This window comes from Lagenorhynchus albirostris, chromosome 6, assembly GCF_949774975.1.
Source record: "Lagenorhynchus albirostris chromosome 6, mLagAlb1.1, whole genome shotgun sequence".
NCBI lineage: Eukaryota > Metazoa > Chordata > Mammalia > Artiodactyla > Delphinidae > Lagenorhynchus > Lagenorhynchus albirostris.
In genome coordinates, this window is record NC_083100.1 from 10,846,365 (window position 1) to 10,862,422 (window position 16,058).

General features: G+C 38.0%; 1 protein-coding gene across 1 annotated transcript in view; it reads left to right on the forward strand.

Moving 5' to 3' along the window:
- The first annotated feature begins 2,880 nt into the window (after positions 1 to 2,880).
- The window catches only part of SPHKAP (SPHK1 interactor, AKAP domain containing), a 93,075-nt gene continuing 79,897 nt past the window's right edge, over positions 2,881 to 16,058 (forward strand). The window contains exon 1 of the mRNA XM_060152455.1: positions 2,881 to 3,039. Coding sequence (XP_060008438.1) covers positions 2,881 to 3,039 — 159 coding nt within the window. The remainder of the gene's footprint in view (positions 3,040 to 16,058) is intronic.

Here is a 16,058-nt window from a genome sequence, read left to right on the forward strand (position 1 = left end):
TTGGGCTGTGTTGTAGCCACCTACTGGAAATTTACATCCATGTCACATGATTTAAAAGATATGCCTCTCTAGATATATTTTGGATATAGGTGTCAATAAATTGATTCATAATGTGTTTCAGGAGAGTGAAAGATGCATTGGCTTTGGTGCAAGGAGTTGCCTCACAGTTATTGTGAAGTAATGCACAGATTTTAGTCCCACTATGTGACTCTATTGCCTCATTTAATTCTTATAACAATAAACAAATATATATATATATATTTTTTAATGCTATACATGCTTAGCCTTAGAATAAATGGAGTGAACCCTACAGGCAAGCAACAGTTTCAAATTCTCTTCTTCACCTTCATCTCAGACCAGGATCTCACAATCATCTTAAAGGCAGAAGGGCTTTCAGGATACATGTGGGTAGACTTGTCATTTCTTCTTCCCATTAGACTAGCTCAGCAGTTAAACTTTTATGTACATAGTAATTACTATAGCACCCGTGGCTACTTGCAGTCATATACATTATGCTTCATGGGAAAACAAGGAACTTCCATGGGTGATCTTTCACTTTTCCCAATGTTCCCATTACTCCCTGATTTTGGAGCTACTCTCCCTAAGTTAGATGTGATCCCCCTTTAGAACGATCACAGATTGTTGAAGCTCTGTTTCTACTCTGTTTTATATCAGGCTTGTCTCCACCTTACTTCTCAGTCTGCCTACTTCCCACTCTCAGGACCGATAACCCTGCAAAGAGACATGGGAGGTGTCCTAACAGTGAACCTAAGTCCTTTGGTGGCCTGGATGGAAGTGATCCACCAGCTCACCAGAGTTGCCTAAGGGACACAGTAGCAAACAGGACACGTAGCTTTGTAGATTCTTCAGCCTGAACTCCTGCACATGGAGCTTTGGCTCCCAGAAGAAATACAATTTCTCTGACTTATGGGCCAAGTTATTACAGCCCAAAGTTAGCTTGGTCTGTGGTCCTGTCTTCCACGTGAAAATGATTTGGAACCTCACCTGTTTGATGTTTGTGTAAAAGCCAAACTTTCCTGTGGCCAAGAAAGCATTCAGAGGAACATCTGCAGTTGCGTTTGAGGGAGAATCACACTTAATAGCGTAAAAAGCTATAACCTCACGTGTGGGAAGCCTGTAAAAATACGGCTGAAAACTCAGACTCTCTATGATATTTTGAAAGTGATGTCCATAGCTAGCAGGGACCACAGACTTTACTCCAAACATGTCATCTATAAAAGAAGAGACAGACCCTGAAAAGCTAGGCAGTATCCTGGCTAAGAAGTTATAGCCAGTATCGGGAGCCAGTTAGCTTTTGCATCCTTTCCCCCTCCCTCCCTCCCCTCACCTTCCTTCCTTTCCTTCCTTCCTTCCTTCCTTCCTTTTGCAACCTTTCACCAGTTCAACAAAAATAACATGGGTGCTATCTTTTCATTTAAATTATACTCATTCTATTCCTCAAGGTGGCAATTTCTCAGAAAATAATACATAAAGTTTAAAATAAAGCAGATCTTACTTGAATTATTCTTTGAAATTTTTACCCAAATTTCTGATCTGTTACATAGCACCATCAGCAGTCATGTAAAAATGTTATAATTAATAATAGAAATACAAACAGACTACATACATGCAATATTTGACTTACGGTTAATTGCAATGCAGTGAAAGTTGACTAATTCAGAACTTAAAGCATGAGGGTTATATGTTATTCAGAAATACATTGTTTATTTAACTGATTTTCTATTGTGCTTCTCTTAAGAAAAAAATTCTATATTTTGGGTTGATAATTGCATAAAGAATCATTAGACAGTATTCCAAAAAATGTATTTCAATGAATTGTATATATTCTATGTGGCAAACAACCATGAAAATAAAATGTGTAGACTTGAGATAACAGTACATTTTTTTAAAAACCCAAATTTGCATATTTTCAGAAGAAAAATATTTAGCCTAATTTAAATACAAAACAACCCTCTGAATCTTAATATTTATAAATATTCTAAAAATATTTTCTAAAAATAATTTCAATTTATATCACATCTTGAGGCTGCAGAAATAATTTCAAATCTTTTAAAATATTTATACAGCCCCGTATATAGTCAAGCCCACCAAGATTTGACAGAAATAGGGGAAAAGGATATAAGTCTAGAATAATGGAGACAGAGAAGTTAAGATACCATCCCCAGCCACAGAGATTATAAAGAGATGACCTGTGTTTTCTAAAGCTCATGTTCATTTCATAGTACCACCCTGCCTCCCAGTTAAAATTATGTTTTTCCCTCATTTTAAAAAATAAAATGAGTTGGGTTTGTTTTTTGTTTTGTTTTGTTTGTTTGTTTTGGTTTTGGTTTTTTTGCGGTGCGCGGGCCTCTCACTGTTGTGGCCTCTCCCCTTGCGGAGCACAGGCTCCGGACGCGCAGGCTCAGCGGCCATGGTTCACGGGCCCAGCCGCTCCACGGCATGTGGGATCTTCCCGGACCGGGGCACGAACCCGTGTCCCCTGCATCGGCAGGCGGACTCTCAACCGCTGCGCCACCAGGGAAGCCCAAAATAAGTAATTTTTATGCGTCCATTTTGGCCGAGCAGAATTAATGTGAAAATTGAAAGGATATTACTTGGGTTTTAAAACTGCTTGCTTAAGAAAAGATGTCAACCCTGCTAGAAGTCATGCAGATGCACTGTGTCCATCCACCTACACTGGAAGGTGATGGGTCGCAATTTTATATTCACAATGGAATAGGTCATAGTGCTTCCACAAATTACAAAAGTGAAACCAACGAAGAGGCAAGCATCAATGTCAGCAGGAGGGTTTGCAGTGTTCAGCACAATCTGAAAAGATGATTTTCCATAAAACCACATCATGCTTCTTTCTTTCTGAATATGGAGATGATTCACCAGAATGTGTTCTCTTTTGTGTTTTGGGGCACAAACAGCGAGCTGGAGTCACCCCTGATGTATGAGGTTCCGGAACTGCAGCAGGGCAGCGCCAGCGGCAGCTCGGGAAGTAGCTTGGGGAGCTCCATCACTGCGTGTAAGAAGGTAACACTGCCTAACACCACTCTCCTCTCACCGATTGAACTTGAACACTACTTTAGTTTGACTTTTCAAGCACTTCTTCTAAAGCAGGAACAGCAACAAAAACACACCACAAAATCACCCACAATTTGCTCCCCAGGACAACCCCCTGATGACATTCAAAAATCTAATTCATGAAAATGATCAGAAAACTCAAGCATTTCAGAAACGTCTGATTTAAAAATTCTAAGCCTCCAGTGCTTCACCACACCTCCAACTTTTTCTAGTAACTCTTTCCAAACATAGCCATGATTGACGGCTTCTTGGATCTCCTTGTAGAAAAATCTTCACAGGTTTTGAATGGCCCAACTTATTATATTAAGCTCCTAAGTCTATATCTAAGAAAAATTCATGGCTCCTCTCTTCTTGCTATTTTCTTAAAGGGAAGGGTATGCCTGATTATTTTATTAGGAACAGACTTGCATTTCCTGGAGTATAAATTTTAGAACTGAAAAACAAGTCTTGCTTTAAGACACTTGCAGAAAGTTGTCATTTGAGCAACATAAAATCATCTAATTTAATTGTCCGATTTTTCCAGCCAATCCAACTTCAGGCCCAGAAATTTAAAGCCAAATGCCCACTTCCTCATCTAATGCTTTTATCACTATTTGATGCTGAATTCCAGAGAAAAGTGTGTTCCTTTTCGTGAAAACTTAGAGGAAATCACACTGGATTAGTTCATTTATTGTTAAAACAAAGTTCAATTATAAAAAGTACTTATAGCTATAAATTAAGATAAATTCTTTTACTAATCATATTGTATAAGTATATATAATTACGTATACATAATGTGCATTATATATGTATATATTTCAATTTATTGATTACTGTACCCAGTTAAGCAGCCTTATGTATTCTCTGCTTGTATGATTTTGTATAGTTTTTAAGTACCAAAGAAAACAAATATCTTCATTAGAAAACATATATTGATTATAAAAAAGTAGCATTAAACATAATTTTACAAAATATTTTTATGCATATATTCATAACCAAATATAAAAATATACCTGCCTGATTAATTAAGGATTCTTATTATCATGTGTTATATGATCCTCATAAAATTCTTATAGAGGATTCCGTACTATGAATTCCAGTTTTTAATGTAGAAAACTGAGGCACTACAATTCAAAATGACTTTGAATTACTTATGAAAGAACTAAAGCAGCATGTTTTCAAGCCCTAGGTATGGTCTATTCAACTCTGTAACTCTAAATTATAAAGTCTTCACTGGATGCTATGTCTTTCATAAGGCTAAATGATTTTTAATTTATTCTAATTTTTAAATAACTCTATTTCTATTGATTAGAATTCCAGCGGCATTTAAAAGAAAGATTGAAGCCAGACTGCCTGAATTTGACACCCGGTTCTATAATTACTAGTTGTGTGATTTCAAGCAAATTACCTCTTCATGACTCAATTTGCTCATCTGAAAAAAGATAATATTACCCACTTCACAGAGTTGAGGTGCAGAGTCAATGAGTTTACAGACGTGAAATGTTTAGAACAGTGCCTGGCATATTGTAAGCACTCAAAATAATGATTACCTACAACTAATAGTATTCTAAAGAATGATTTTATCAACAAGTAAGCAGTGCCAGAAAAAAAATTCAATATTGGCATTACCGTGCTGAGAGAGTTAGTACTTTATTATCTGTTATCTCAATCATGCTTATTTCCCTAGAAAATAGGTAGTCATATTCATTTTTTAAAAATCTTGTCTGGAAGTTAATGAACTAATAGAACTGTTTGGGACTGGGCAGCTACTAGAAAAAGTAAGATAAAAATTCAGTCATCTATTCTAAATTATTTCATATATATATATATATATGAATTTAAAGTTTTAAATATAATTCTACTCATTCCACAATTATTTCTAGAACAACTAGTATTAGGTTGAATCATATGAAACTGACTTTTTTATGGATCAAAAATGATCAAATAGGGGCCTCCCTGGTGGCACAGTGGTTGAGAGTCCGCCTGCCGATGCAGGGGACGTGGGTTCGTGCCCCGGTCCGGGAAGATATCACATGCCGCGGAGCGGCTGGACCCGTGAGCCATGGCCGCTGAGCCTGCGCGTCCGGAGCCTATGCTCCGCAACGGGAGAGGCCACAACAGTGAGAGGTCCGCGTACCACAAAGAAAGAAAACAATCAAATATGGGTAATTCCGTACAGTCCAATCCAAATACTTTTAAAACTTTGTTACATCCTGAGGAAAGATACAAGGATAGATCACAAATGGCCCCTGGTCTGGAAGAATTTACAGTCTAGTGTGGGAGATAATACTGGTTTCTCATGTGAAAAGTCAAACAGTAATTAATAAGTTAAATAATTATGTGAGGTAACTACACAGGCATATCTCAAGATAGACGAGTGCATCTTAATTTGGACTTTGAGCTATGATTAAGATTTGAATGAGTAAAGACATTATCCAACTAAATTTAGGAAGGATTGTTACAAATTAATGCAGGAGAAGTCAATACTTTTGAGTACTGGCAATATCTTTCTAATATTCATAGCACATTCCTTTCATTTTAAAAATTCTCTTAAGCTTACATACTAATTGCATTTTAAGACAATTTAGTAGCCATATATGCCACGTGTCATACACCATGTGGGCTATAGCTGTTTTCCTTGCCTTCAAAAAAGTAGCTCACCTGTGTTTCTTCTCTTCTTTGTATCAGGAACATGGGCCCTCAGTGAAAGGCATGAATATTGAGACTTAATTCCTTTATTTTATTATTATATATTACTGCAAGCTGATTTAAGTGATCATGATTATATTTTTAATTGCATTAATCACAGATAATGGGATTGGGGAAGTGAGGATCTATATGTTCACAAATGCACTATACAAAAGTGACAAAAAGAATAAGGGCAGCTCTGTCTTAGAAATAGCAAGGCTGTCCAGCTGAATCACCACTCTTCACAGTCAGTCAACCTTCTATAAGAGTAACATGGATAATTGAAGTCTATTGGTAATTCCCCAAACTCATTTCATGTAATAGCTTCATCTTCTTCCCCATCAAACCTTCTTATCAGAACTGATATATTGTTAAATTAATCAGTGGAAGAAATGAAACAAGGCTCCAGAAGATAATGCATTAGTTGAATAATCAGCCTCTGAAAAATTGCAAATTGACCAAATGTATTTCATGTGCCGTGTGCTTCACAGTGAATCTCTAAGGTTTTTGGGAATCCTACCCAGGTGCAATTTTCTTGTTAGGGAAAAATGGTCACTGGACACCATAGCAGTGAAAAAGCCATATCATCAGGAAAAAGACTTTGGTGGTCTTATTTGAAGGACTTATTAACTCCTTAATATATGTTTTTATCAGTAAGTCTTTCCCCAGAGCTAAGATTACCATATCATCTAGTCACAGCCTATATATACACTCTCCTGGAATTTTGTGGATAGACTCCCCTTTTGCTCTCAAAAGTTCCCTGGTATGCACAATGTTATACCATTATCCCAGCTCTAGCTTCAGAATTATTCTTTCTCTTCCTTCTCCCCTTCCTCTAAGCGCTAAGAAAGTTATCAGATAAATTCACACTGAGGTGTTAGTGATTGCTTAAAATAAAGCAATAAAATTGCAATCACAATAAAATAGTGACTGCAAAAATAAAATCTATTTTTACTTAACTACTACTACTGCTAAACTAGTTCGATTGCCCCCTCCCTTAACTGACATTGACAACTGAGCTCATTGAGCCTGGACATGATTTCAGAATTCCATTCATCAAAAAGCATCAATCCATCCAAGTTGGGATGTAAGCTAACCCCTATGTCACCCTAATTTAATGAGCACCAAGACCCAGGGGAAGTTTTAATGTATGTAAAATAATGCATTTAAATGATAGAATTCTAAATATTGCCAGAAAAAAATTGAGAGAAAGAAAGAGAGCTGCTGGTGGACAAGGAATACTGGAGCTCTCTGTGGTATCTCTTAAAATTGTATCTCACACGGACATTCCCTGATGTTTCCTCCTCTCATAGGACAATTCTTCCTTACAAGACAAATGCAACCACCTTTGTGAAACTGAATCATAGGGACTTTCCATTAAATGAGCTAAATTATTATAAATGTTATCCTTTTATGTCTGTTAAACACTAAGTGAAAGGTCCCTATATTGTCTCTATAATAAATCAAAATCTGTTATCTAAAGGGAGGTAGTGAAATGTTGTGTAACAAAGCTGGACTTGGAATCCAAAGTCCTGAGTTAAATTCCAGGTTTCTCTTTTTACTGTGTGATCTTAGGCCAGTGATGTAACTTCTCTGAGTCAGATGTCTTAGGGTTGGTGTGACGTTTATATACAGAAAGTTTTGTGTAAGTCCTTAGCACATAGTTGGTGCTCAATAATTACTAGTTCCAAGTAAATAATCTTTATACAAGGGCAAAATTTATGTAAGTAAAATTTAAAAACGAATCTTGACGTAGCGTGCATTGTGCCTTCATTGTGTTGAGTATCTGTTAGACTTTCCTCTAGTTTGAAAGCATTATAGTCAATGCCATATTTCCACAATAGCTGGACATTTTCAATGCATGCTTTACTTGATGGACTGAAGATTTGTAACTTGGGATATAGTGGAACCAAGTCTCTGAATAGGATTCATGTAGGAAAGAATTGTTGGAGAAGAATCAATACCTCAAAAGCCTTCTCTTTTTATGTCATGTTAATTAAATCCACCTTAAACTTTGACTTATCAAAGGCAGCAGGCTGATAACATTTCAGTTTCCCAGAGGCAAAGTTTGATCTTAATATGACATCTGATCAGCTCTCTGAAGTTTCAAGAGCATTCTTTGGTGTGACTGACCTCCTTTAAACTGACTTAAATTTGCTGTCAACAGTGGCACAGATACATCTGAAGAACAGAATGGAAGCCCCTTGATGTTTCATCCTACTCTGTAATATACATTTTCATCTAAGCCCATATCATTTTGATGACATGTAATTAACAAAAGCAATTCAATTAATGTGTGCAGACATGAGCATACAAACTGAGAAGCTTTTTCAGAATCTGATCCATATCTCTAAAGACATTTTTATTAGTCAGAATTATACTGCTCTTGGCCAAAAGTCTCAGTATTAATTCTAGGAAGTACATGATGGAAAATAGCTATAATATTCTGTATTTGAAGAAACTCTTTCTTTTTTTTTTTTTTTTTTTGTGGTACACGGGCCTCACTGTTGTGGCCTCTCCCATTGCAGAGCACAGGCTCCAGACGCGCAGGCTCAGCGGCCATGGCTCACGGGCCCAGCCGCTCCGCGGCATGTGGGAACTTCCCGGACCGGGGCACAAACCCGTGTCCCCTGCATCGGCAGGCGGACTCTCAACCACTGCACCACCAGGGAAGCCCTAGAAAGTGTTTCTTTAAAGGAAGGAAGGGCTTTTAAAAATATATAACTAAATAAATAAAATTTAATACAAAGCCAGCATAATTGAGCCATAGCCACCTTTCTATAGAAGGAAGACACAAAGCTTTTCCCTCTGAAATGTAAATTACTCAGAGCTCTATAAATACTCTCTTCTGATCAAGCAACCTGGTAGTGATTTTCAGGCTCAGATTTTGATACCAGAGAATGGCCTATCCAAATTTTGTTAAACTGCTAGGTGTCTTGTTTTATTGCCCTCCTGCAGGAGTAATCAGGGGCATTGAAGAAACAGGGAGATTTTTAAGAAAAGAATTAGACAGTATGGACTCCCCTGACGGTCCAGTGGTTAAGACTTTGCACTTCCAATGCAGGGATCACGGGTTCGATCCCTGGTCACAGAACTAGGATCCCACATGCTGTGTGGTGCTGGGGAAAAAAAATATGTATCTATTATATAATATGTATATATAATACATATATATAAATTTTTAAAAAGAAAAGTGTGCATTGTCCAGCAATAAAACGACCTTTAAAAAAAAAAAGAAATAGTTGTCTTACTAAAAGTGGTATTTGAAGATGGTTAATATAGTAGTTCTAAAGATAATTCCTTAGAGCAAAGGGAGAGTGGAGTCTGGGATGCCAGGGGAAGCATAGCTGAAATGGATAGGGAAGCAGGGAAAAGAGAGGCAGAATCTGTATACAGGCAGTGGGAGGAGGGAAAAACGAACTCTGATGAGACACATTTGGAAGTCAAGGTCAATAGGTCTCCATGACATTGAGAGTTGAACAGAACCACGAACTCTGACTATTTGAACCAAGACGTCCATGAGTGGTGGTGTCATTGAGGTCATTAGGAAGAAGAGCTAAGAGACAAGGTAGTGAGTTCACAGGTTCAGATTCAGCCAAGCTGCATCTAAAGAGCCAGCCACAGAATTCTCTCTGGGGGCCATTTCGCTGACTGCCTAAGGAAACTTCCTCATGTGCTGAGCCACACTGACATCCTGGAGGCTTCAAGGTTGCACTGAGGCCAGAACAAAGATGATGCGGGCTCTGGTGGAGACTAATTTCCTCTGCCTTCACCAAAAGCAGGTTGAAATGATGAATGTCTTCTCTTGCCTTTAAAGCAGGCTGGTCCACACTGAACTTTAGAGAGGTGGGGCTATATGTGCTACATGGCGAGTTTATTCTTTGGAAAATGTCAATTCAGTAATCTTACGTGGGAAACTTTGTTGCAAACCAGCAATTATGGCTCACTTTGCAGTTTGAATATGATTCAGCTTCTTACTTCAAAAGTCAAGACTTCTATTCAGGACTCCACACCACCTCTCCTTCCTGCCAACAATTGCTATATAGAGTACTTGAGACTCCAATATGCTAGTCTTATTCTGTTCTCTACAGCTCCGTTCCTTGAGCGTCCTTTTTGCTGTGTGTGAAGAACTCCTGGAAGGATTTTGCAGTGCCTTTCCTTTTCTTTCTTTTTTTTTTTTTAACCAAAAAGTAGGACTCTGAAAACCCAGAATAGCTTAAAATATTTTGTGGAATTGAGAGTGATGTTGCACTATTGAAACTAGGCAAGTGATCTTTTTTCCTGAATTATTGCAATTACACCAAACCTTTATATTAGGTATTCAATATCTCCATCCAAAACTGAGAGGGGGTCTAAATTTTTTTAAATATCTAATCTGGCATTCAAAACTCTCTTTCCTCTCTGTGGGCCTTTAGAATATCATACCATCCCAGGGTTCCCCATCACTAGCCTTAAAGTTCTCATCTCTTTCCCTTCCGTCCTCCATGTAAGCAACCCTCTCAGCCTTGTAGCCGGCAGTAAACACCATGTTCCCCACCAGTCCTAACAGCATCCACCTTCCCTGTATCTGGCCAGGCTCACCCTTCTGATAAAAGTGCCCACTTTTCAATTCTGCCAGAATGGGACGGAAAGATTTGGCTCAGATAAACTTGAAGAGTCCTCCATAGGGGCCTTCTGGCTCATGAATCTCTGAAAATGAGCCCTGTCATGGGCATGCCCACATTTACCAGGCTTATCTCTACATGTTGAGAAGGAGACCTGCCCTAAAAGATCCAGATGAGGGCTCACACTCTCCAGAATGAGGACTATCCAAGAAGCAGGTGTGAACCTTAGCAAATCATGTGTCCATATGCTGACATCTTAGAAGGTAGTTGTTCCCAGCAGCTTCTTCCAAGGAAGAGTCAAGAAATGAGAAATGCCACTTTCTTATAATTGCCAAAGGCCAAAGGTACACATCAGTACTCAAGGGATAGGTGGCCAAATCCACTCTCCCTTTGATGAACAGCAAAATCCGCGCTACTTACACTTTGCAGAAAAATCATACAAAGTCAATGGTAGGTCTAGATACACATCATGTGTTTTCCTACATGTGCGTTTTTTCTTATCTTTTGCTTCTCCTAACATTAAAAATCACATTTCCATCACTGGTCATATCAACGTGACAGCATTATACTGCATCTAAATAGCAATTAAATAACAATTAATCAGCTGTCCTCCATGTATGTCTAATTTGACTCTCTTTAAATCAGACCATTCATAAATTATACTATAATAGCATTTCCTGAGTATATCTGTGTTTGAAACTCTTGTATTTTATACTTGAGACTCAAACTTGGTTTTCCTTTTCATGTGGAGAAAGCGCTGATCAACTTTCAAAGCATTCTTCAGCCAGCCGACTGGCTGAAGTGTGATGTGGCAGAAGTAAACAAGCATGGCTTGATACTGCTGAATTGCCCTCTGTGCTCTTATACCTTTCTTGTGATTGCATTGATATACAATGTAGCTTCCAGGACAGAGTAATTGTGTGGCACAAGAAAGGCAGATCTGAAACTGTCTACCTAGTTCATTTCTTGCCACATTAGGATAAACTCTGTGCCTGGTTAATATACAAAGTCTCCAGATTACATACATGGGGACATTAATTTCAAAGAAGAGAGCCCTTTTGTTCGTGAAACATTTCCATTTTATACTCAGTTACTTGCATGTGTGACATTTGTCAGAAATATTTATAAATCAGTATATTTCATATTTATTTCCCAGAGGCAAGCTTAGTTCGACCAGGATTGCTAAAAGCATCCCATAGATAAGGACTCTCTCTCTATAAGAGTACAGTTTATCTTGAGGTTAGTATGTTTATAACGAGATATGAGAATGTCACCTTCTTTCTTCTCTGGGGGTATTCCCTCCCACCATTCTCCACAGTAAAGAGAGAAAGAATTGCAGATCCGCTGCTAAGCATTTCCTTCCCAAACTTCCAAACCATCTATGCCTTTGATCTGCTCCTTGACAGTGGAGAATTGCTAGTTCCAAGGCCTTAAAAGAACTCCATTGTTTTCCAATACTTTTGTAATAATCAATTACAAGATTTCCAAACTGTACTAGGTTTTAGTCGTGTAATGCAAGAATGTTTCACATCCAACCAGATGATCATTGCAGAATATGTCCTATGAATAATCAAACATGATTATTCATACTTTGGAAACAGTTTCCCCCTTTTGTCAAAGGAGGCTAAATACATAAAACGTCAGGCAGTCAGCCAGAAGAATCATCATTGAAAGGAAAATGTTATCTTAACATTTAATTCAACCTTCTGAGAAACTGAGACGAAACCACTGAGTTTTCTATGCCACTTTTTTCCCTCCACACAATAATTTAATTTCCAGTTTGTTTCCTCGTCTCTTTTTAGGAGTTCAGTGTGCTTTAAATAAGCAATAGAGTTTCTCTGTGAGGTAATGAAAAGGTATCATATCCCAGAGTGGAAAACAAAAGATTACAGAGTTCTCCAAAAAGTTCACTAACGCACAGATTAACTCAACATAAAATAAGTGTGTAAAATTACACAAAATGATCCTTTGTATTTCTGCAGTGTCAGTTGTTACTTTTGAAAACGAAATGAAAAATGTTACTTTTTCATTTCTAATTCTGTTGATTTGAGTGTTCTTCCTTTTTTTCTTGATGAGTCTGGCTAATGGTTTGTCAATTTTGTTTACCTTCTCAAAGAACCAGCTTTTAGTTTTATTGATATTTGCTATTGTTTCTTTCATTTTTTTTCATTTATTTCTGATCTGATTTTTATGATTTCTTTCCTTCTGCTAACTTTGGGGGTTTTTTGTTCTTCTTTCTCTGATTGCTTTACATGTAAGGTTAGGTTGTTTATTTGAGATATTTCCTGTTTCTTGAGGTAGGATTGTATTGCTATAAACTTCCTTCTCAGAACTGCTTTTGCTACATCCCATAGATTTTGGGTCATCGTATTTTCATTGTCATTTGTGTCTATGTATTTTCTGATTTCCTCTCTGATTTCTTCAGTGATCTCTTTGTTATTTAGCAGCGTATTATTTAGCCTCCATGTGTTTGTATTTTTTACAGATGTTTTCCTGTAATTGATAAAAGGGTGAATTTTATAGGGATGTGATATCTCTATGAAGAAAATGTTACCAGCAGTAGAGATGCCACTGTTTATTGCAGAGCAAATAGGTAATAATATCTGATGAATAGCTGCCTTCATTCTTCCCTAACATCATTCTTATCAACTCTCTGCCATCTTTACCACTCACTATGCAAATCTAATTGCCCTGCTCACATTACAATCTCTTTGTGTAAGAAAAATTTAATTGAGTTTCCTAGAAAACGGCTAGAACAGCAATAAGGGCCTGGAGATTCTTCTCTGAGGGTTGCTCAGAACTCTATTAATGCACTTATCTGGCTTCCTTCATTTTATCGCTCCTCTTGCTTTTTCCTTCCTCATCTCCAGCACACATTCATGAAAATGAAGTGCAACATTTGAAAGCATGATTTCTTTAGACGGTGTTTCCAAATCTTTTCCACATTATTATACATATTTTTAAAAATGATATTTGTTTGGAACTCTTGAATAAGCAGATGGCCAGAGGCGCTTGCCCTGGAATGGACAACCCAGGTTCTCTCCAGCCTCCAGACAGCTGAGGGAGTCAATGTCTCAAAATCCCAACACATCTTAACTTCTCTGAGTCTACCTGTTTGGGGTTGGGGGAACGATAAATCTCTGCTTTTGAAGAATGAGTTCATTGTTCTGATGACATTATTCAATTAATTTTCCATTCCATCATTAATCATGATACATGCATTAGGCAAATGTAGCATTTTGTGTTTGAAATTTTTCTCTTTAAGGGCTTTGATGCTTCTTAACATCATTATACTTACAATTATCAGAAAATAAAATCTGACAATATTTGATAGTACAGAAGTAGAAAATGGGAATTTGCTCAACATAAAAATTCTTTGTAAACTTTCCATAAAATCTCTGAGGAAAACAAAAGCCTTGCAGAAATAATACTCATATCATCTAATGGGAAGGACAAGACATGCATGCACATTCCAAAATTCTGAGATAAAAAATTGTTTTCATCATGAAGAAGAAACATTTAATAGGGAAAAGGGGTTGGTTTCAATTATATCTTGATAGCTGGGAAGGAACTTCTGGGAAAAAGTTCAGGGAGCTGGTGGAAAGATATGAGGAAAAGCATGTACATTATAAAGTCTAGAAGTTGGAGCTCTTTTAGTAAGTGGGAGATTCTAGCAGAGGGTGTGTGCAGAGAAAGTATTGGCGACAAAGCCGGGAAAACACCTAAACTGGGCATAGTTCAGTATCCTGAACATTGGAGCTTAATACCTATTCATGAAATGATTAACAGGTGGGAGCTGAATTAGGTTCTGTCTTGAATACTAGGCCATAGTTTGACAATAAGCCCATAAAATTTGGGGCTCACTGAGCAAATATGTCCTTCCTTGTTCCCCAGGGCCTGGTCTGGTTTCCAGTAGGAATAGATGGTACAATGCTAATGTTTATTGGGTCAATTAATCAGTTGAGGTTAAGGGCTTGGGAGAGAATTACATAACATCAGTAATCATATTTGTGATAATAGCTATTTATTATTCACTATTCACTGTTTGTGAACACCTCAAGTCGTCAGATACTGTGTGTGTTTCGTATTTTTAATGTCTACTAAAAGAATTCCTCACTGTGAGTGCAACACCGACCTCATTTTGTAGGTGGAAAAACTGAGTCTCAAAGAGGTTAAGTGACCGCCTTAGGTTGCACAGTTAATTAATGGAAAAACCGGAATTTGAAATCAGGTTTGTCTTCAAAGGCTAGAACTTATCTCTGATTCTGGTTTCAGTAAGCTAGATGGATTTGAGAGGCAAGGGGTGAAGGAGATAGAAGAGACAGACCATTACAACGTTAACAATTGTAATTGTTAAGGACCCTGTGGGTGTCCAGCCTTCCCTAATTGCCCTTCCCAAGTATCATCCCATCTCTTTTATTCTCTATCACTGCATCATGTTGAATTTCCTTATACTACCTACCACGATTTATAATTAAAAGTGTGTGAAGTGTATTTCAGTGCTCCTTTATTTACTGCTGGATTTCCACGCCAGATTTTAAGTTCCAAAAATGTGGAGATCGGGTCTGCATTATTCACTATTGTATTATCCAGAGACTAGCCTATAGCATGTACTTAAATGTTAAGTGAATTAAAGAAAAAATTAGAGCAAAATATAAGACTAGAAACAGATAAAGAGGCGTTCCAGATGGCACAGACGTTTCAAGCCAGGGTAGGAGAGAATTGTTCTTCCATTAACTGCAAATACAGAAGTCAGGGAGTCAGGTTTCTTTTAAGGGCCGGAATTGGGGAGGAAAGGGTTTGGGTTTAGACACAAAGAGTCCAAGGTGACAGCAGGAGATCCAAGAAAAATAACTAACAGCTAAAACTGTGAAAAGCCAAGCTCTAGAGAAAGGTCAAAGATGAAGTCGTAGACCAGTGAGTCATCCCCCCAGGTGGGAATTAGTACCCAGAGAGTCAATAAGATCTCCGAGGAAAAGGGTTGTGAGGGGTGGAAAGAGCAACACGCTGAGGCCCTATGCAGAGGGGATACTCCCTTTTAGGCATCAGAGAGGAAAGCTAGTTAGAAAGAGAGACATGTTCTCCCAACCTTCTCCAACATCCCCAGACAACTCAGACGCATCTTTCAACTTGACATGAGGGTCAAGTGCACAGTCTCAACCTTCCGCAGGTTGAACCAGCTGCTCCATCCTGGGTGATCTCTGACACGGATCGTCCTGATCATAGCACCTGCTTTCTCTATCACGGGCCAGTCAGCGCTTGTTCTCCCCTCTTAGAGTTTAATTCCCAAGGCACAGCAGTCATTTCGTTCATCTTAATATTCCCAGTGTCAAACATCTAAAGAGTTCAATGAACCTCTGTTGACTGAATAGTGAGTGAAGGAGGAGATGAGAGAAGCGAGAGGGGTAAAATACGAATGCAGCCCCACAAATACAAGTAAAGAGAAACCGCCAGGTGCTGTGCGGAGATCAAGACAATGCTAAGATGGAAAATGTGTTTTCTAAACTTTACTGCATTCTCATAATAAAAGCCATCCCCTATCAATTACCTACTCGGTTAAGAGGGTAGATCCTTCATGAACCTTCTCTTATTTGAGCCTTGGAATAACTTTTTGAAGTGCCTGTAATCATCCTCCTGTAATAAATGCAAAAACTAAGTCCTGCAGAGGTTAAATGACTTGCCCAAGATCACTCAGTA